The 20,358-nt window shown below is 44.4% G+C and overlaps 1 protein-coding gene across 5 annotated transcripts in view; it reads right to left on the reverse strand.

Annotated features, from left to right (window-relative positions):
* Positions 1-8,057: 8,057 nt before the first annotated feature.
* CNTN4 (contactin 4) overlaps positions 8,058-20,358 on the reverse strand; it is an 814,349-nt gene continuing 802,048 nt past the window's right edge. For all 5 annotated transcript variants that reach the window (XM_074344450.1, XM_074344446.1, XM_074344447.1 and 2 more), the window contains 3 exons: positions 20,047-20,159; positions 12,782-12,950; positions 8,058-10,739 (listed from right to left, as the gene is read on the reverse strand). In XM_074344450.1, coding sequence (XP_074200551.1) covers positions 10,639-10,739; positions 12,782-12,950; positions 20,047-20,159 — 383 coding nt within the window. In that variant the 3' untranslated portion in view covers positions 8,058-10,638. The remainder of the gene's footprint in view (positions 10,740-12,781; positions 12,951-20,046; positions 20,160-20,358) is intronic.

The raw sequence follows: 20,358 nt of genomic DNA on the forward strand, positions 1-20,358 counted from the left end.
GACTGTGAGAAATAAATTTCTGCTGTCTATAAACCACCCAGACCATGGCACTTTGTTACAGCAGCCTGAGCTAAGATTCCGAGTGTCAGGAGCTGCACCGGATCCTTCGCACATGCTATCTCTAATCCTCAGAAGCCCACATCATACTACTGCCCCCATTTCCCAGACGCAATCACTGAGCGGGTGTTAGATAGGAAGTGACATGGTAGGCGGATGAATACAGGCTCAAGTGACCCCAGTCGTGGGGGGGTGGGTGAGAAAATAAGCTGAAGCGGGCTCAGGGGTGGGACCGGGAGGGCGTGGCCCAGGGAGGGGCTGAAAATATTAGCAAAACGTTGATGAGCAGCTGACCCACACTCTGTGTGAATGCTGTTCAAGAGCCCGTCTTTTTAGCAGATACTCCAAGGTTAGGCATTCGCACACTTGAGAGTGCATCAGAGTCACCTGGAGGGGTCCTTAATGCAGATCCGTTTCCCACGGAGGAGGTCTGGGCGGGGTCTGCAAATCTGCAGTCTAACAGGTGACGCTGATGCTGGTTTCCCCATCACACTTTGAGAACACCTGCCCTGGGGGATTCCAATGAGTACCACAGAAAACCAATTGTTTTAAGGACTAAGTGATGAAAAAGTCCTAAAAACAACAAAATAACAAATACTACCCCCTTTTTGGCTTATTGCTCCGTGTCTGATCTCTTTCAAACGGAGGCCCGGAAACCTAGGACTTTGGAAACTGCCTCTGCCCAGGACACAGGACCAGAAGTGAGTTGCCCTCAGCGTGGCCAGTTCATCTCTGTTCAGTGTGGTGCTGGCTGCAGGGACGCCTCCCTCGACCTACACAGGCAGCCGTCGCCTGGTCCTCCTCCTAACAGAGTACATGTGTCAGGAGTGACCCAAAGTAGCCCGTGTGTCTTCCTAGTGGTGTGACCTTCCTTTTTCACCTCTCAATCTTTGGGAAGCCACATCCCACATGTTTTCCTTCAGGAAGCCCAGAGAAGCAGACCCTGCCTCAGCGGTCTCATTCTGGGCCTCACCCCCTCTCTGGGAGCCCCTGGAGAATGCACCACCCCTTGTTTGGCTGTCCCCCACTGGCCTGTGAACTCCAGGAGGTTGGGGCTCATGTGAAGTGCCTTTCTTACCTGCAGTGTCTAGGACAGTGCCTGATTCTTAGAAGGCATCCATGCTTATTGGACCCTCTGAAACCCTCTTTCAGCCCTGAGGCAGCTCTCCACATATAGGTGAAACTAAATTATATTTGGTGGAGCTCATGAAGGTCTAAAATAAGACCACAGAGAGGAAGATGGCGTCTAATGAGAACACGATTGGAAATAACCAGGACATGCACATATGCCTGACCACTGGGCTGGGGCTGCTGGGGTCTGTTTTTGAAGATACGGCTACATTATGAGGTATAAATCGCTATGTAAAAGGCCTGAGGCTTTGAGTGGCAAGTCCTGTTTCCACCACCAGATCACAGCAAATCTGAGTATATGAACATTAATACCCTTGTCGGCGGGTTGATTAGACGCTGGCCCCCACTTCTTCCCAGCTCCCACTGGGACAGGGGTGAGAGCCACCTTCCTCCTAAGAGCCCGCACAGTCACAGGCTCAGAACAGACTATGGTTCTGCAAGACAGCCTTTCCAGGAAGGATTTCAGCCCCATCTCCTCCTTTGGCAGGTGGGATGCTCCCAGGGCAGCGGAGGGGGGAAGCTGGGGAGCCCCGAGGGTGTAGTGTAGCTTGCTGGCAGCTCAGCCACCTGAGCCTCATTGAGATGCCTGGAGGCCCCGAGCTATTTGTGCAGCCTGGGGAGGAACTAACTCCGTGTGGGCAGAGAACATCTTGATGAACAATCCCAGCGTTTTCGTGGGGAGGCTAGTATGTGTCAGGCCCATCTGTTGGTGGAATTAATAAACCTTAGGTGCTAATTTGTTGAAGAAAAAGTAGGTATAAGGAAGCGAGAACAGAGAACCAAAAACAATCGGTTGGCACGAGTCAGGGTGAAAAAACTAATTAGAATAGGACTCAGTGGAGCCAGACCATCTCCGTGACGACGACCATATAGCTACCCTTGTTTGCATGTCCTACAAATTTTGGAAAACCATTCTCTTTTTTAGAATTAAAGACAATCTTATTTTCCGCCCACCAGTATCCCTCTGTCTTAGGTAATAGATGTGAATGCAAATACAGTTCAGGACGACAGTTTTCATTTTCCCCCTCAACCGCCTCACTCTTTGTCCCCAGTACTGTCTTCGCCCTCTTTCGGCTTAGGACTGCTGAGGTAGCCTCTCAACGTCCGGCTCTGAGGTATTACCTTTCTTTGAGGCATCTCTGTAGAATGCATATCTGCTGATATTGCCCCCGTCCGAAACCTTTAAATAACTCCATCCCCTTCAAGTTAGAGCTCCTTTTAAAACAACGTCCCCTCTGACAACGTTCCAGTAGCTCCCCAGCCACGTCCCCCAGAAGCACCCCTTCCATCCTGGGCACCATGTTCCCAACTCCCTCCACGGCTCCCTCCGCTAAAGCTTCCTCTGCTGGAAAAGCCTTTTCCATCTTTTTTCCTCCCTCTTGTCAATGCTTGATCCCCTAAGCTCGGCTCTTTGGCACGAGGAAGTCTCCGTCTATCTTCCCCCAGGTACCTTCTGCTGCATTCTGTTTTATCACCTATTATTATATTATTTAAACATTCTCTGTCCCATTTAGAGGGGAAACACGCCGAAGTCCAGAACGGGGTTCTGTTTATCTTTGTGTCCTTAACTGAGTCAGAACTGGTTGAACGCAGACAATGAAAAAGAGTTCCTTAACTGTAAGCCAGAATAGGAAACTACATTCCTCTTAGAGCGAAACAACTGAGCCCTAATTGGTAGGCTCACTTATGAAGCCGCGAGGGCAGAAATTAAAGCAGCACTAGTGTTTAATAAAAGTCATAAAAACTCACAGTTGGTGCAGCTCCCGCTCCAGAAACGCCTGCCCTCACCTCCGCGGCCAACCTTCCCGGGCTCCGCGAGCCTCTGCCCTGAACGCCCCGGAACCGGAACCGGCGCAGGCACCGCCCTCCTGGCTCTTGGGAAATGGGTCTCGGGCGCAGAGGAAACACCCCCCGTGGCCCGTGCGCGTTATTTTAAAGCTCCAGTGGACTCTTTCCACCATAAAGGTGTGTTATTAGTTTTGTTTCATTTATTAAAATGCAAAGCAGTTGTCCCTGCCAGGCGATAAAATGGAAGACCGGAGAAACGTGGGGGGAAAATTGTGGGAAACGAATCAACACTAAAGCGTGGTGTCATAGTTCAAAGGTTGCCAGCGTCTCCTTAAAGGGCCAGGTGGTAAATCTTTTCAGCTGTGAGAGCTCTTTGGCCTCTGCTGAGACCACCCAGTTCTGATTATAGACAGAGATGCTGGGTTCCAATAAATCTTTATTTACAAAAAAATAGTCAAGGAGCCAGATTTGGACTGGGGGGCCAATATTTATCTGTTCGTAGCTAATGGATCCCAAACAAGTAACACTGAAGTGTGCTGGGGTTTTTTTGTTTTTTGTTTTTGTTTTTTTCCTTTCTTTCTTTTTCCAGACAAGCGAAGCAACCGTTTGAGAAGATAATTATGTTTAATCAATTAAGATTATTCTATGAGTGCAGGCGGCAGTGATGAAAAAACTGTGCTCTTGCGCTGAACTTAACCTTGTTATAAGTTGGTTTTGCAAGAAACTTAGGTCCAGAATTCTCTTCCTCCTTTTCTCACTTCACACTTCTAACCCCATCTTTAAAATGAGTGTGTGTTTGTCACTTCTGATGAACCGTGAGGCGGGGAGGCCGTCATCCTGTTTACCTTGGTTTTCCCATGCCCAGCACCGTGTGTAATGCACGGTAAGCCCTCAACATCCTATTTGTTGGCAATGAATAAAAGAGGAACAAAATAGGCAAATTCGAACTCCCAGTTATGTAGTCTCAGATAAAGACTGATAATTTGTTTTCCAACCAGTTGTGCTATGTTCATGTTCTAGAAAACCAGCCCATTTTTATAACCCTTCTCTGGAATGCCCCCCGCCTTCACCTCCTAGCCACTTAAGTGGGTTTTGTTATGGAACCTCACCCACGGACGGACACACACACACACACTCACCCACCCTCAAAAAGGGGGAAGGCGAGTTCTGCAAACCAAACATAACTCAAAATAGCAAACCTCATGCTTACACCTTCAGAGCCCTCAATCCTCAGAGCACTGATAACACAGCAGCGAGACACCGGAATTTTGCACGAGAAAGGACTCTCCTCAGCGAGCGGGCATCTTCTCCCCTGAATAAGGTTGCCAGACCCAGCAGATAAAAATAGAGGAGGTCTAGCTTAATTTGAATTTCGGATACATGTTGCATGGGACATAAGGATACTAAAAAGGTATTAATTATGAAATCCAAGTTTGACTGGGCTTCCAGTATCTTACCTGGCCACCCTGATCCTGCAGGATAGCCTGAGTTTGAAAAACAGCTCTGAAACACCTGAAGCCAAGCACAATAAACAAGCAAAGACACCATTTGTAGTTGAAATCCAAGCAGCTGAGATGGACCACCGTGGTGCAGACACTCACCACACCTGAGCTGGGGCGGGGGGAGGGGGCTCCCTGCAGGAATCCCACACCCGGAGCCCTGCCCACGCCCCTGGTTGCTTTCAACAACCCCTGTACAACTTCCGAAGAAGTTTGATATCTTCTTCCCTTCTTGCTAGAAACCAGTATCTATCTATCTGCCTTCCTATTCACCTACCCTCTCTGCACAAATAGCTAACAGTCTGGAGTGAGGCCTGGAGTCACAAGTCACCAGCATCTGAATTCCTGGCCTTCCCGTCAGGTGTGTGACCCGGAACAAACCTGAGACCCTCTCCGCCTTGGTCCTCCATGTATCAAATCTGAAGAGGTGGTCACTAAACCACCGGGTTGGTTTGCACAGAGACTGGCACATACTAAAAGCATAATCGTTGTCAGCCTATAATAGCATTGCATTTCTCTGTATTGTGACAAACGACCGTGACTGGTCCCTTGGCTTCTCCAGCCAGTGTGACTCCAAACCGGGTAATTTCACACCTGCCTCAGAGTGTCTCCTCCTTCATTCCATGGCCCCTGTGGGGTCTCTCATTGGGACTGGACAGCCAGGCACTCTCCTGTGCCTAGAACAGGGCCGGGTACCCAAGGGACAGCCAATAGTCCCTCACGGATGGCAGACGCACAGCCACTGCAGGGACTCACTCCTCTGAACAACTGCACCTGGTCATCATTCAGAACTCCTCCCCCTCCCAGTTTCAGCCTCAGGCTCCCCCTCCCACCTCGCCACTGTCCTCTAGGCTACTTGGTGTCCTGACTGCCCTCTGGTTTAACTTAAGAGACCAGTTTCTTACCCTCTCTTGTCTTTTCTCCGAGGAAATCTTTATTTCCAGGTGTTGAAAAGCACTGAGTTAAGAGTCCTAAACTCTAGTCCTGAAAATTTCTAATTGTCTGTGTCACCTTAGGTGTGTGATGTCAGTTCTTTTCCTCCATTGCATAAGTGAAAAAGGGATGAAATCTGCACCTCTTGCTTCTTAGTGTGAAGAGCGCTTTGGAAACTATAAAAACAAATTCAACTTACTCTGAGTTAAAACCCTAAGACATCCACACTTCCTGCTGTGGTCTGTGTTATTCCTAACAAGTGGTAGGACTGGGTAGTGAAGGCCCACTTTACAGAGAATGAGACTATCCCTCTTAAATGACTTCTGCCTTGCAGTTTCCAGACATTCAGATCTATCTTATGGTTGACCTTTTTTTTTTTTTTTTTTTTTTTTAACTGTTGCTTTTCAGTGTGTCTATATTATTGGAGTGCGACTAATCTACCATGAACCATACTGTTGGGGATAAAGGACAGAGGCTAATTTTGTTTAAATTGTGAGTGCTGTTGAGCGTTGTAGTTTACACTTGAGTTGTGGAATTGGAATATTTAATCTGCACGGCCCATTTAGCACAAGGGGAAAGGGGCCTCCTTTCAGAACAGACAGTGTGACTGGCGGACAGTAATCCCCCACTGGCAGGAGGGACAAGGACTGGGGAAGTCACTCCAAAGGGTGCCAGAGATTCTCCTCCAGCTTTGTTAGGGTCAGAGACCGGGGAATACGGGTCTGGTTCTTGGGAAGTGCAGTTAAGGATCACGGCCAAACTGTAACCCTGAGATACTTTCTGTCTTTGGGGAGGCAGGGGAAAGACATAAACGCCAGTGATTTAAATACCAGGTAATGGATTGATAGACACGAGTGAGTCCTCGTGACGTTCCCTGGAGTCAGAGAAATGAGATCAATTCCAGATGGGGAAACTGAGGGAGGCTTTGTGGAATACCGGGCATTGGACTGAGGGCCGTTACTGCCTAACGTCTTTTATTAATAATATTAAATGTTTTTACTTTATTAATTGTATTATTAAATTATCAAATGTTAATATGTATATTAAGAAAGGAAAGCATTTAAGGCAAAGGTGATAATGGATGTGTCAGTTGAGTTCATAACTCATTTTGGTTATGGGACCACCCACATTCTATGTCCAATATTTTGTGACTGTCTGCAGTCACTGGAGAAAAACAGCAGTGGCTGATTTATGAAACAATTTGCTAGTGTTTGGAGAGCTATGCATTTGGAACTTTCCAAACTTGATCCTGATAAGTGGCAATTGTCTGAATGTCTTCTAGGTGATCAGATTCCAGAATCCATATTCTTAGCCACCGTTACCAGGCTTCCTGTATAAGGCCCCAGTGTCTGTCATTTTGTCATAGAATAACTTTGGGGTTGTCCAGAGAGTGACTCTCAAGTCTTGATTTTAAAAGCCTTGCTCCTCAATTCCCTCTAGTTGGCCAGAGAATTCTTTTAATTGTCATGAAGGAAAATACAGCCAATTCTTGATTATCTGTGTTAATGGAGGTGAACAGTAGCATTGATAATCCAAAAGAGTGTGCAAAAAAAAAATCACCTGGTGGTTGATCACATCTCATTAAATTGCTTTTTAAATTGCATGACATTTTAGTAGCTAATTATGTACTATTTATGTACTTTTTCTAATTCAACCTTCTTGGAACATATTTGCAGTAAGGGAGGGTGGTGGGAGAGACTGGGAAAAGGTGAGTCAGGACTGAATGTTGCTTCCCAGATGTAAATAACCACACATGTGAGGTAGGAATAACTCAATCATTCTAACTTAAGATAAAAGCTTATAGCAGCTCCTGCCTCGCAGGCTGGAGGAATTCCAAGCTCACCTGAAGATGAAATGTCTCGTCCACGTCTTCTGCCCCCGTGGAAAGATGCTGTTTTGTACGCAGGGTTTGTGGACTCTGTAAAAACTCAGGGATGCTGAGAGAATCCGGTATCTGGCAAAATAGAATCTCCTTTTATACAGTTAAATCACAGATGGGCTACACACACAAAAGGAAGGTAAGAGTAAATGCTTGAAATGGTTAAATAAGCAAAGCAAATAGGCCTTTTCCTAGTGATTCTCCTTCAGTCACTGTGCAAAAATCCCTCTGAGCCGGGTAACTGGGATTAGGGACGGGGGCATCTCCCCTGGGTGTTAAGCACAGAAAGGGTGTTGCCTGGACCTTCACAGTATTTATTATCCCATCTTCTGGAAACATCATCTCAATTTTTCCTTTATTAAACGATCCCTCCCCTCGGAGTGCAGGCTTGGTGTGATCAGGGTCCCCTAACCTGTGTCATTCCTTCACATTTGCTCAGGTTAGCCAGCGTTGTTTCAGTTGCTTGCAGCCAGAGAGCCTAACCTGCAACAACCATGGAAACTAATAGATCAGACACGTTTGGGTGAAGGTGCCAATGGGCACTTGTAAAAATTACCTTGAGCTCAGTCAGACTCAGCTGTCCAGGGCCTCATTTATCAGATGATGAAGCTGGGAGAGTAAAGGACTTTTTCAAGGCATAAAGTCAGAAGCAAGGCCTCCTGAATACTTTCCACCATCTTGCAAAAATAGTGACATGGTCTTCCCTGGTTGGTTCCCTGGGGCACACAGGCAGGCAACTGATGCAAAATGCTACTGCAAAGACCCCTTCGATCAATTAATCAATGATTATTTATTGCAAGGCACTGTGCTAGGCACTATGGAGAGTACATGGAAGATAAGACCAAAGTCCCTGCCCTCAAGGAGCTTACAATCTAGTTGGGAAGACAAGGCATACATACAAGGAAATTTGAGTAACAATACAGGAGTTAAGTTAAAATGCAAGATAACAGTACAAGAGAGTTCCAAAAGTAGTACCTGATTGATTACTAGATGAGGGGCATCAACAGGGCCTGCAGCTAATTTGGAGGCAGGATGTCACCAAGGGCTGGAGTGTGGGAGGTTTCCACAGACAAGCTGGGGCTGGAGCTACCCTAGGTCAGTCGGGATTCGGGCGATAAAGAAGAGTGAGGGGTATTTCAAGAAGAGGCAGCCACATGCCCAAAAGGCACAGAGGTGAGACCAAAAGCAAGCAGTGTTTAGGGGCCAGTGAGGGCTCCATGTGGCTGGGTAGAAAGTTAAGTTGTTATTAGATTAAATCCAATCAGGTTTGGATTTTATCCTTTTAGCTACAGGGTTGGGGATACCTTAAAACAACAGGTATCTTTAGATTAAATCCAGAAAACATTTAACTAATCTAGAGGAAATATTCAAGTCTGATCTTCAGGATCTTTATTTGTGGATTTTTGTCCCTCTCTACTTCCAAAGAGGGTTTGCAGTGGTATCTTCGGGGTTGTCAGTTCCAAAGGAATACCTCTGGGTCATCTAGCTTTGGATCACAGCGAGAGAGTTTTGAGTCCCTCTGTGATCTTAAATTACAACTAGCACAAGGGTGAGCTGACAAATTCCCTGAAGGCAGGCAGGAAGAATGCTCCCAAAAGACAAGTATCTTTACAAATGACAGAATATTTATTAACAATACCTTTAAAAAAAGATTACATATGCTAGATCACTGGTAAATATCATTTACACTGGGGTTGGGAACTAACTGGGGTATCATCTTTTTTTCATTCATTTTATTATTTTGTTGATTTTTTTTTTTGCATGTGATTTTAAATCTTGTTTTCTTTTAACATAGAAGTAATCATATCAAAATGAGAAAGGAACACAGCTTGAAATACTGACAGTATACTTTTTTTTCCCAGTTACCACCCTAGTTTTTACACAAGTGGAATCCTGATCATGACTTGATTGGATAAATAGAGCTAGAAGGTTGAAAAGTTAACTTACGGTATTTGTAAGCAAAAATGACAAATTCCAGGCAAATTGGAGCTCTTTGAGAAAGAAGAAAAGGTGGCAGCGTGTTTACTCGTGAAAATTTTTCTAGAAAATTTCATGGCCTTTGATATGCACGGTGCCACTAGTGTCAGCTTACAAAACCTCCCCCATTATACCAAAGGGTTCTTTTCATAAGAACACAGATATTGTCACTTTCCAATGCGTGATTTTAAGATGTAGAAGAGAAAACTTATAAAGCAACGAGGCTACCTATTGTAAAATGAGAGAGTTGTCAAGATACCATACAATTGTACTAAAGATCTTTTACAGAGTCATGAAAAAAATTCTTTCTGGCAACAATTTGCTGAAATAGGAGAAATCTGTCAGACTCCACACATAATTTTGCTTCAAAAGCAGGGCTCTATTATTAAAGAGATACACATATATAAGAAATTTTGTAAAGAAGTTAACGAATCCATCAACAGAGAATTCTCTTTTTTTGTAAAATGTACATTCAAAACAGATACATTTAAAGATAGTAAAATGATCTTTTATCCTTTGAAAGACTTGGCTGACTATAGTAACTCGTGGTCTATGTTACTACAGGATACGTAACTTCAAATGTAATGGCTAAGATAATGCTACTACAAAGACGATACTAGCTAACTTAGCTGAGGGAAAAGAAAGTCTTACCGTACAATGCTAAATTCAGGGGTGGGAGTATTGCACAAGGTACCTCTGGGGCAGTTAGTTTAGGTGTTGAGATTGCAGCCATTCCTAAAACCATCTCAAGTTGTACTGAACAACAAAATTCACAACAGGGCGGGAAAACATATGGTACGTGTCAAAACGACGTGATTCCGTGCACCAGCCATTCCAAAGACTCATTCACAGACGGCAGCCTTGAGTTACAGACCAAGTCTTCAGCTGTCCTGCCACGAGACCCTTGTAGAACTGTACAAGTAATTTGCAATTTATTTACCAACATGAGTTTCAGACTGTGTCTTTAAAGGAAATATTTCCAAATAATAATCATATGATCGTGTTGCCCAGAGCATTTTACAGCAGAGGAAAAAAAAATTAATATCTACATTTCATGTTAACTTTAAAAAATTCTATAAAACACTAAATATATAATAAAAAATATGCATATAGGGACATATGTAAACTGCTTTGGTAACATCATATTACAGATGTCTTCAGTGCACTGCAGAGTTTCCAAAGAAACTTCAGACAAAGCTAGGTTTGCTTTGAGGAAGTACTGTATAATGCCATTCCTAAAGAAGCAAAAAACATTTTTTTTTTCCAGTAATAAGATGTACTTGAACAACAATATTACTTAGTACTGGGTGTCTTCAAAACAACTAGCTAAATGTTGCTTATATTATAAAGAGCGAGTCCTTTACATAACATTTGTCATAAACTGGACCTGGCTGTGAGAGAAATCATGATGGTACTGATGGCCGACAGCGTGCAGGCGTTGGAAGTGGACGGCCCCGCCCCTCGTGCATAGGCATCTGGAAAGAGAGAAGGCGTTCACTCAGCACCCACGCAGCCCACCGCAAAGGGGCGCGAGGCCCCAGGGCTTCTGTCGCACCGCTTAACAGATAAGGAAGCTGGGGCCCAGAGAAGGGAGATAAGTCTAAGATTACCCTGTTAGTAAACAGCCGAACTGGGATTCGAACCCATGTCTGCCTAAATATACCTCTTTTTTTTTTTCCAACAAAACAATCTCAATCTTTTTCAAACTTCTTATACGTCTTGTATTTTTCACTGTAAGAGGTTACCAACTGTCGTTTGAAGTTTCTTCCCGATTGTAAGATCTCTCACCAACAAAGTAGCAAATCTCTCGAGAAAGAGATGGTTTTGCTCTCAGTAACATCCCTATTGGCTAATAATTAGACCAATACAATTGCTTAAAATATGTTTTTCTAATGAATTAAACCAAGAATCACCAGTCAGTCTAAAAAAAAAAAAACAATCCTTGCAAATGATAAGCAAGTATGAAGTCAGATTTTTTAAAAGTGAGATAAATTAACCCCCAAAACAAACTCCAATCTTGTGTTTTTCGTGGCCTGGAGATTACTTCCACATCTCACTATAAATCTGATTCCTTTCAACAGACGGGGACAGATTCCTCCAATGAGGTGTAGGAACCAATTCTCCCCAGTGTTTTAAAAGACAAAAATGCCTATAGTGTGTGTATGCAAAAAAAAGGTGCATTAAATACAAACATCACCTGGACACTGGCAAACCGCTCCGGAAATCAGAGCAGGTCTTGGTGCAGCCTTGGTTTCCCACCTGAAGTCGTTTCTATTCATTAACATTAACATGTGCTTATTCAGAAGAAGGGTGAAATGACCCAGGAACATTTTCTGTTCTCACTTGAGGCATCCACATTTTATAGATGCAATTAAAAGTGCTTAGGGGGATGCTCTGCTATGACTTGGTATCAGCAAGACATACTAGACCTTTGACTCATCTGAAGTGTCATGTGATGGACTCTTAGCAGGGGCTGAAGCTCTGTGGTGAGGATTTTGACCACAATTTAAAATACTGTACCCCTACTGACAGCTTGAAAATTTCTATCTCTGTCCTTCAGCGAACCCCTTATCTCCAGATTGTTCAAAACAAAGGCCAATGAAAATCTACACTTAGAAATCTAACTCCAATCTTTTCAAAATTATTATTGTGGTAAAATACACATAATATAAAAGTGACCATTTTAACCATTTTAAAGTGTACAGTTCAGTGGCATTAAGTACACTCCCACGTTGTGTAACCAGCACCACTATCTAGTTCCAGAATTTTTCATCACCCCGGAAGGAAACCTTGGACTCCTGAAGCCAGTTTACACCACCGGCCATCACCATCAGCCACTACCTTGTCTCTCTGGATGTGCCTATTCTGGTTTTTTAAAAATTTCAAATACATGAAGTCATACAGCAACAACAAAAATAGTATGCTGCTGAGATGTTTATAAACATAGTATTTGAAAAACAGGGTTGAATGTTTCTACCTCAAAAAAGAAGACCCTCACGCACGATTCAACAGTCTTTGTTAACAAAGACGATCTTAACTATATGTAGACATGTGCATTTATGTGTATGTTACATGGACACATTCAAAATAGTGTCGAGTCCAAAATATTTTCAGCCAAAGACATTAAATTACATGGCGTCACAAGAATAGGCTTCTACAGCATTTGAAAGAACTATTTGCTTGTTCCGCCTGAGTCATGCTTTTAACGTCTGAAGCTATAATTTGGGGGTTATTATAGATGCAAACCACATCGGTCCCCATGGAAAAACCTGGGTGATGGATCTGGGGCTGCTCTAATCTGGTGTTTGAGTGATTGACAATTGATTAAATCAGTCCAAGCGAATCAAACTGTCTTTTGCATGAAACTACCTGTGATGGGCAAACATCAGGGTCTGAGGAAGGAAGTGGTTTTGTCCATTTTTATTTGCGGGCTTAATGTTGTCCAATCCCTGACTCACTGGCAGGCTTAGAAGGTGAGGCAGACATGGAGAAGGGAGGGAGAAAAAGACATTCTTACTTGATATCTTTGGAATTCGAATTTGTTCGCTGCTGCTGCCATCTCCTCCATCACTGAATGGCTTAATTTCTATGATGTAATCTTCATCAAAAGGCAAAGAAAGCTCCACCGATGTTTGATTTGTTTCAATGACAGATGTGCTGCTCTGTCTGTTCCACCTGTACAAGACCTGCCAATACAGAACACACAGGTGTCACCTGCTGTCCTCACAGAGGCCCCAGAGCTGGAGCATCCATTTGCTTTCACCTCCGGGCACCAGTGAAAGGCAGGGACGCGAGGATGTCAGGCTGCCCATGTGCGTCTGGAAGACTCATTTATAGTGAGAGACATGTCTGCAGGTACCATTTATTTCATCATGAAGAAAGAGTTTAAAGGCTCCGGCAGCCTCTCAGTCTAAACGTGCTGAGCGGCCTCACATGACCTGGGGAAGCTCAGTTAACACACCTGGAAAAGGTGGATGTAGAGAGCTCAGTTACACACGAGGGTCTTTGGCATCAGAAGAGACTTGGCTGCTGTGTGACCGTGGTCCACTTACTTTACCTCTCTGAGCCTTATTTCCCTCTTCTATAAAATGGGGACGATAATACCCACCTTTCTGGGATGTTTTCAAGGTTGCACAGAATGGGATATAATGAAGGGTCTGGCGGAAGAAATAGTATCTATGGAGGCTTAAAGTGAACAAGAGATAAAAACACACTTGGCAAAGGTTAGAAGCGCAGGGCAGACGGGATAAGTTATCACCATCCTGAATCCTTGGGAGAGAGGGCGCTTCAGCACAGGGGGAGGGTCTGTGAAGGGCAAGGGCAGCAGCCCCCTTTCCTCCTCACACTGGGAGCTGTTTTTGAGCAACAGAGAAGAGAGGGGAGGTTCTGTGCATTCGCCGTCACTCTAGAAGTGTTTGTAGCTTCAGCAGGGCCACTCCTCTGGGCCTCCGCTGGGTCTGAGTCTGGGGTGATAGTTCATTTGATGAGATGGCCAACCAGCTTGGCTGAAAACACACTCATCGCCCAGCACCGCCCACTCAGCTCATCGCCCTCTCCGATCAGGACCACTGTCAAGGTCTGGCCAGGTAAGTGCATCTATTTGTCTGGATATAACAACTGTGATGAGACCTACTCCACAAACACTTCCTGACGTTTACTATGATCTGGGCACTTTATTGACAGAACCATGCGTAATCGTCACAACAATCTGACAAGACAGGCATTATTATTCCTTTCCACAGATGAGGAAACTGAGGCCCAGAGCTGGCGGGTGGCCAGATGAACGTTCCTCAACGCGCCCTTAACTGACCAGAACTCGTTCGTTTCTCTCGACAATAAAAAAGATCCAGCTGGGTGAGATCAGTCATTCTGGCTCCTGACGGAATGTTAGAAGCACTTGGGGAGCTTGTAAGAATACTGATGCTCTAGCCCATCGGTTCTCAACAGGGGTGGGAGTGGGGAGAAGCAGTTCTGCCCTCAGGGGGCACTTGGCAATGCCTGCAGACATTTCTGGTGCTACTGGTGTTGGGAGTGGGTGGAGTGGCCCGAGTCACTGTGAAACATCCTGTCACACAGAGGACGGTCCCCACAATAGAGAAATACCCGGCTCCACGTGGCTACAGCGAGGAGCTGGAACATGGTGCCCTAGCCCAGCACCAGCCCTCCTGGGACTCTGTAGGGTCCCGGCTTTGGTGCTTTTTAAAGAAAAGATCTTCAGGGGATGCTAATGTGGGCTGGGACTCATGAATTAGATCAAGGCTCTCAAACTTAAGCATGCATCAGGATGGCCTGGGGGGGGGCTGATTAAAACTCAGATCGCTGGGCCCCACCCCAGGGTTTCTGAATTCATAGGTTTGAGGTAGGACTTGAAAAGTCTGCATTTCTAACAAGTTCCCAGGTAATATCCTTGCCTCTGGCCCAGGGACCACACTTTGAGAACCAGAAGACTGGCTCATCTTTCCCTGAGACCCACTTTAAATTCTGATTTGCTGAGGTTAGAGACACAGGGTCACTCTACTACTGCAAGAAAAACCAAACACAAGTGAAATTCATAAAATCCCCTTAAACTGGTTTAGATCCCATTTATTCCCTGGCATTTCATCACCTTTCTTTATATCTCTCAAATACAAGGTGGAAAACACAATTTCCTTAAGGTGGAAAGATTCCTAAGCATCCCCCTGCCTTCTCGGGAGCGTCCGTGGTATCAGCCTCAGCACCCGCTCAGTAATGACCAGGCGCCAGTAAATCCTGCGGCACCTTCAGGTCTGCCAAAGCATCTCATCCCGGCCCTTCAGGAACTGAGCTGGCTGATGGGATGCAAGGACACATCTGGCTTTGAGGAAGAAATTGCTTCTTTGATTTACCTCTGGGCCTTGCCAGAACGCAGAGAGTTCAACTAGTTTCAAATAAAAATCCAAAAGGAACACTTCTGGGGGAAAAAAAAAAAGCCCTTTTTATCAGCACTGCTTATCAGCCTTGTAATGCTGGGGAGTGCTGTGGCCTCTAAATCCAGGCCTGTAAAACCTTTATTTGCATCAAACACTGGGTTCAGCTGACTGACTTGAAGGATATGCTTGTATTTCAGATAATCTAGGGTGGAAGACAAGGAGAAAGAGTAAATTTGTGGGAATAATGGTAATAGAAGCAAACATTACTGACTGCTTACTACGTGTTCGAACACTGTATATTCTACGTGCTAATGCAGATTACCTCTCCAGGTAGTCACTGCCATTATTCTGATTTTAAAGATGAGGAATCTGAGACCTGAAGGTGTTAAGCAATGTGCTCAGGGTCTCATGGTCAGTAAGTGGGGACCCAGCATTCAAATACAGACAGTCTAGGTTCATAACCTATTTTCTTAACTAAGTCTAGCTTGGCCACCATCTGTGTGACTGTGGGCTAATTGCTTTCCCTCTCTGGTCTCTGTCTTCATAAAAGCAAAACAAGGGGGTTAGACAATAGAAAGCTGGTGGCCCATGGGTCACATTTGGCCTATATATTTTAACTATTGGGTACTTACTTTTTAAAAAAATTTGATGTCAACATTTAAAAGCCAAGAAACTGCACATGATAAAATTTTGGGCTCTACTAAAAACTGGAACATATGATCACACTGGTCTACATGCCTGTCTGGCAACAACTGGGTGAAGCTGAGAAGCTACTGCTTATTCTGGATAATCACAAACTCTGCAGCTGATCACAGTCTCCAACACTTCCTATTGTGTCACACTGGCATGTGCCTACCTCAGGACCTTTGCACATCCTGCGCTCTATTCTTGGAACATTCTTTCCCAGAGAGGTGCCTATCTCACGCCCTCCTTTTTTCATGGCCCACCTGAAATGTCACCTCTTAATAGAGGCTTTACCGGGGCTTTACTTAAAATAACCTCTTCTACCTAGTCCATGGCACTGTCTGTTCCCCCTCACTCTGAGTTATTTCTCTTGGTAGTACTTCATTACCACTTGATATTGCTGGCAGGCAGAAGAGCTGAGTGGCTAAAAGGTGGGACTCTGGATCCACACTGCCTGTATTCAGATCCTAGGTCTTCAATACACTAACTGTGTTAATAACACTCTGTCCTATACTTGAATGTTGCCAAGAGAGAAGATCGAAAATGTTCTCTCCACAAATAAGAAATGGTAATTATGTGATGGGATACAGGTGTTAGCAACTGCTATGGAGTGATCATTTTGCCATCTATAAATGCATCAAATCAACACATGTATACCTTAAACTTGCACAATGTTATATGTCAGTGGTATCTCAATAGATCTGTGAAAGAAAATACTAGCTATGTGAAGTAGGCAAGTCACTAAACTCCGTGCCATGAGCTCTTTATCTATAAAACTCAGGCTAATAACTGCACCTACTTCATGGGTCATTATCAAGTTAAAATTAATTAGAACAGCGCTGGGCACATGTATTGACAGTATTTGTTGAAAGGACTGAGTCAACCCATTTATGTAACCTGCCTGGCTCTGGAGACAGTTTAGTTTGTGACACTGAAACCACATATTCTCTTTTTAGCACAAGGGTCCTAAAATAGCTTGATGCTTTGTGCTGAAAGAATATTCTAGGACTTAAAACTTTCTCAAGTCAACTTCTTTTTAAGACTGCTTACCCAAGCAGAAACCCCAAGCAGAAATCTAGACAATTTAGGTGAAAAAGCAAAAAACAGACACACGTGTAATTTTTACAAAACTATATATCCCTGAACATTTACATTGTATGTGTAGCATTTCAGTATCTATAACCAGTTACAGTCAGATTCCTTGGGATCTAAACGGGGATGTATAGGGAGTCTGGCTCCTCCAGTCCCAGCCCTAAAGAGAAGGGAAGGGATTGAACTGGAAATCAAGAAGAACTCAGAAAGGGCCCTTTCCTACCATCTGGTCTAACCCTGTTACTCCTCTCCTCTACTGTCAGCCCAGGTGGATCCTGCAGCATCTCACACATTTGGTACCCACCCATCAGGATGCTTCCTGAGGCATGGAATTCCCAATTTGGAAGTGCCACCGTATTTTTCATAGATACACTTTAGATATCTATAAGATACAATGAATCAACACGATACATCGTATTTTCGGGGAAAAAGCCTAAATCCATGGGTCTCCTTGTGTTATGATTTTTTTTCCTCTTATGTGATCTGTCCTTTCTTTGATTTCTGGATAGGACTCTGTATCTGAGCTGTGGTATCATTTTTGTTTTGTTTCTGTTTTAAAAATTAAGCCTCTGTTCGGGCTCTTGTGATGAATATATTAAATACATACATTTTGGATTTTTTTACCCAGCCCCCGAAAAATAGCTTCTATTATCTGATCTGTGGCTCACATCCGGAAGTTTCTATGTTCTCCAGGTGTCCTTTGTTCCAATGTTTCATTCTAGTTCTACAGAAAGAAAGTTTCCCCAATCCTACGTAAAGCCCCAGTTCTTCCCTGGGCAGTGAATGCCCCCTTGTTGCTCTTGTTTTCTTTATTCCACCACACCTGCCCACTTCAGTGCTGCTCCACTGACTCTCCAGTCTGCAAAAGCATCTGTTGAATTAAAAAATATATATAGAAGGGCCTTCTTGGAAAGGTGCTACCCAGACAAGGTCACACGAGAGTTTCTGAGAGGAGCAGTACGATGAAGACATAGCAACTAGACAAAACTCATTTCCCAATTTTTCTTCTAAAAATGCCTCTAATCTCTCAGACTTGGTTCACGGAAGCAAACTTCAGCTTGCTTATAGATCCCTGCCTCGTGAAAGCTGAGGGCACTCCAAGTCACTTTACTCGGCGGCCTTCAGTTTTCGCATCTGTGAAGTGAAGGGCTCCGGCTGGCTGAGCTCCGGGGTCTCCAGCTACCATTTTGCTTGGTTGCCTGAAATACTCCAGGGAGCTCCCGGCCTTTCAGTTTTATTTCAACACCAGCTTCAACATGAATTTAAAACCTAGTAAAAAGTTCACTCATGGAACTCATGCCCCTACTCAGGAACTCCTAAAACTTTCTAAACTTTTATTGTGTGTGTGTGTGTGTGTGTGTGTGTGTGTGTGTGTGTGTGTGTGTGTGTGTTTTCTCTGTTCTAATAGAACTAGAAGTGGGGAGAAAGACTCTCTCTCTTCTGGGTTTTTTTTTTCCCCACTCTCTCCCTTGGTTTGGTTAAATTAATTCGGCCCAGATCGTATCTGCATCTCTTTCATGTGATGATCAAAGTCCTGGCAGTGTTAGCCTGGGTCAGACCCCGAAGTTGCAAGGGCTGTCTTCACTCCTTCTTCTGTCTTTGCTTCGTCTGAGTCTACTCTTTCCTCTTTCATCTTCCAGCCTACCCGACCCCCTGTGTCTCTTGTCCTGGCTGAGACTGATCAGATGAGCTCTTTCACACTATCTCACCGTAAGAGGCTCATGATTTAGGAGTTCAGGAAATGAAGGCTTCCTTCTAATATCACCATAGCGAATGCATCCTTGGCTGGAGAAAACTGTGGTGCCAATTCAGGTACCGTGCTCTGGAGACCCACAGCCCAGGGGTTCACAATAAGTCATTAGCAGATCAGTTACCCAGGAGGATGGGAAGTACTCTGAGAAAGCTGACAAATAGAGAGAGCTCTGGCCACCAGAAGAGGCTTCTAATCTCAGACCTGAAAGATGAGTGGCTGATAAAGGATGCGGACTTAACTCGTGGCAGGTCCCAGGGAGATGGAATAGAGGCGCAAAGGCTCTGAGGAAGATGAAGATACCAGAAGATTTCTCCTTTAGTAAAAGAGAAATGCAGCCCCAGAGAGGTTCAGTGATTTACCAAAAGTCACATAGCGATTAGAGGACCAGAATGTGGTTGCTTGAAGACCTTTCCAGAAAAGTTTGCTGTTAAAAAGTGACCCAGTGAAAGGTCTGAAGATTGGTTCTGAGGGAATGCTTCTCTGCTGGCAGAATACAAGCCACTGTGTCATGCGGATGAAGGAAAGCTAGTCCCAGGCAAGGAGGCTTTCTAATCACATCACCCAAGGCTCTCCCACCAGCTATGTCACACACATCACCCAAGGCTCTCCCACCAACTATGTCAACTCGCGATGCCAGCTCCGGCTTTACTGTCCCACAGTCCCGGGTTCTGTGAAGAGTGCCTGACAGCACCGTCAGTACGACACTCTCACCATCTCTGGGCCAAAACGGCACAAAACAGGCAGACTGCTGCTTGTGAATTCACCCTGCCGACTAGTTTTGTTTGGCCTGCCCGGCACTGCTTCAAGTGTAGTTTAAAAGTAAAACAAAACAAGATGTTTATAATGCCTTTTCACTGTGGCATGAAGGCTGTTTTCTTTACTAGCTCTCTAAAGTATGGCTAAAGTTTACAGGATCAGGCAAATGAATTTCTTTAAAAAATCCATATATATAATATATCTCCCTAACAATAAGAACATGGACAAAAAGATTAATCATTAGTAATATTGTGAAATCACTACTACTGATTAAAAAAAAATACAATCAAGAAAAGAACAAAACAAAGCTGGCAGTAGAAATGTTAAAAATGTGGTTCATCATGAGTTTCTGGAGACCCAACCACAGGGTATTTAAATATTTCCGAATGACTCTGCCTGAGCCCAAAGTTTAGGCGATTTTCTAAATTCTGTCCAGAGCTCGTGGACTATATATAAAACTCAGACCCGGCCATGGCGGGGCAGAGGCTGCCATAGAGGCTGCGAGAGCATCGTCAGGGAAAGCAAGAACATCGTTCCTAAGGCTCACGGGGACAGTCTGTCCCCACTGACAGCAGGATTAGGTGCCTTTGCCAAAAAGAAAGTACCCACTTTGTATCCTTTTACTTCCGACTCATTATCCAGGGCCTTCACTTGATCCCAATTCAGGATAATTTTGGAGTCCGATGAATTCCATATGATGTTTCCGGGGGGTTGACTTGGTGCTATAAAAAAATTAAGATATACGGAGTCACAGATTATTAAGTCTCAATGGATTCTGAGGAATATCTCCTTACTAGAATTCGAGAGTGGAGGCAATTTAACGGGCTATTGCACTAATATGTGTCTTCAAGGTCACTAAAATCTGCCGAGATACAGCACTGCAAATGGAAAAAGATTCAGCTGGTCGCCTAACATTTATAG

The sequence above is a fragment of the Camelus bactrianus genome, chromosome 17 (assembly GCF_048773025.1).
Source record: "Camelus bactrianus isolate YW-2024 breed Bactrian camel chromosome 17, ASM4877302v1, whole genome shotgun sequence".
Lineage (NCBI taxonomy): Eukaryota > Metazoa > Chordata > Mammalia > Artiodactyla > Camelidae > Camelus > Camelus bactrianus.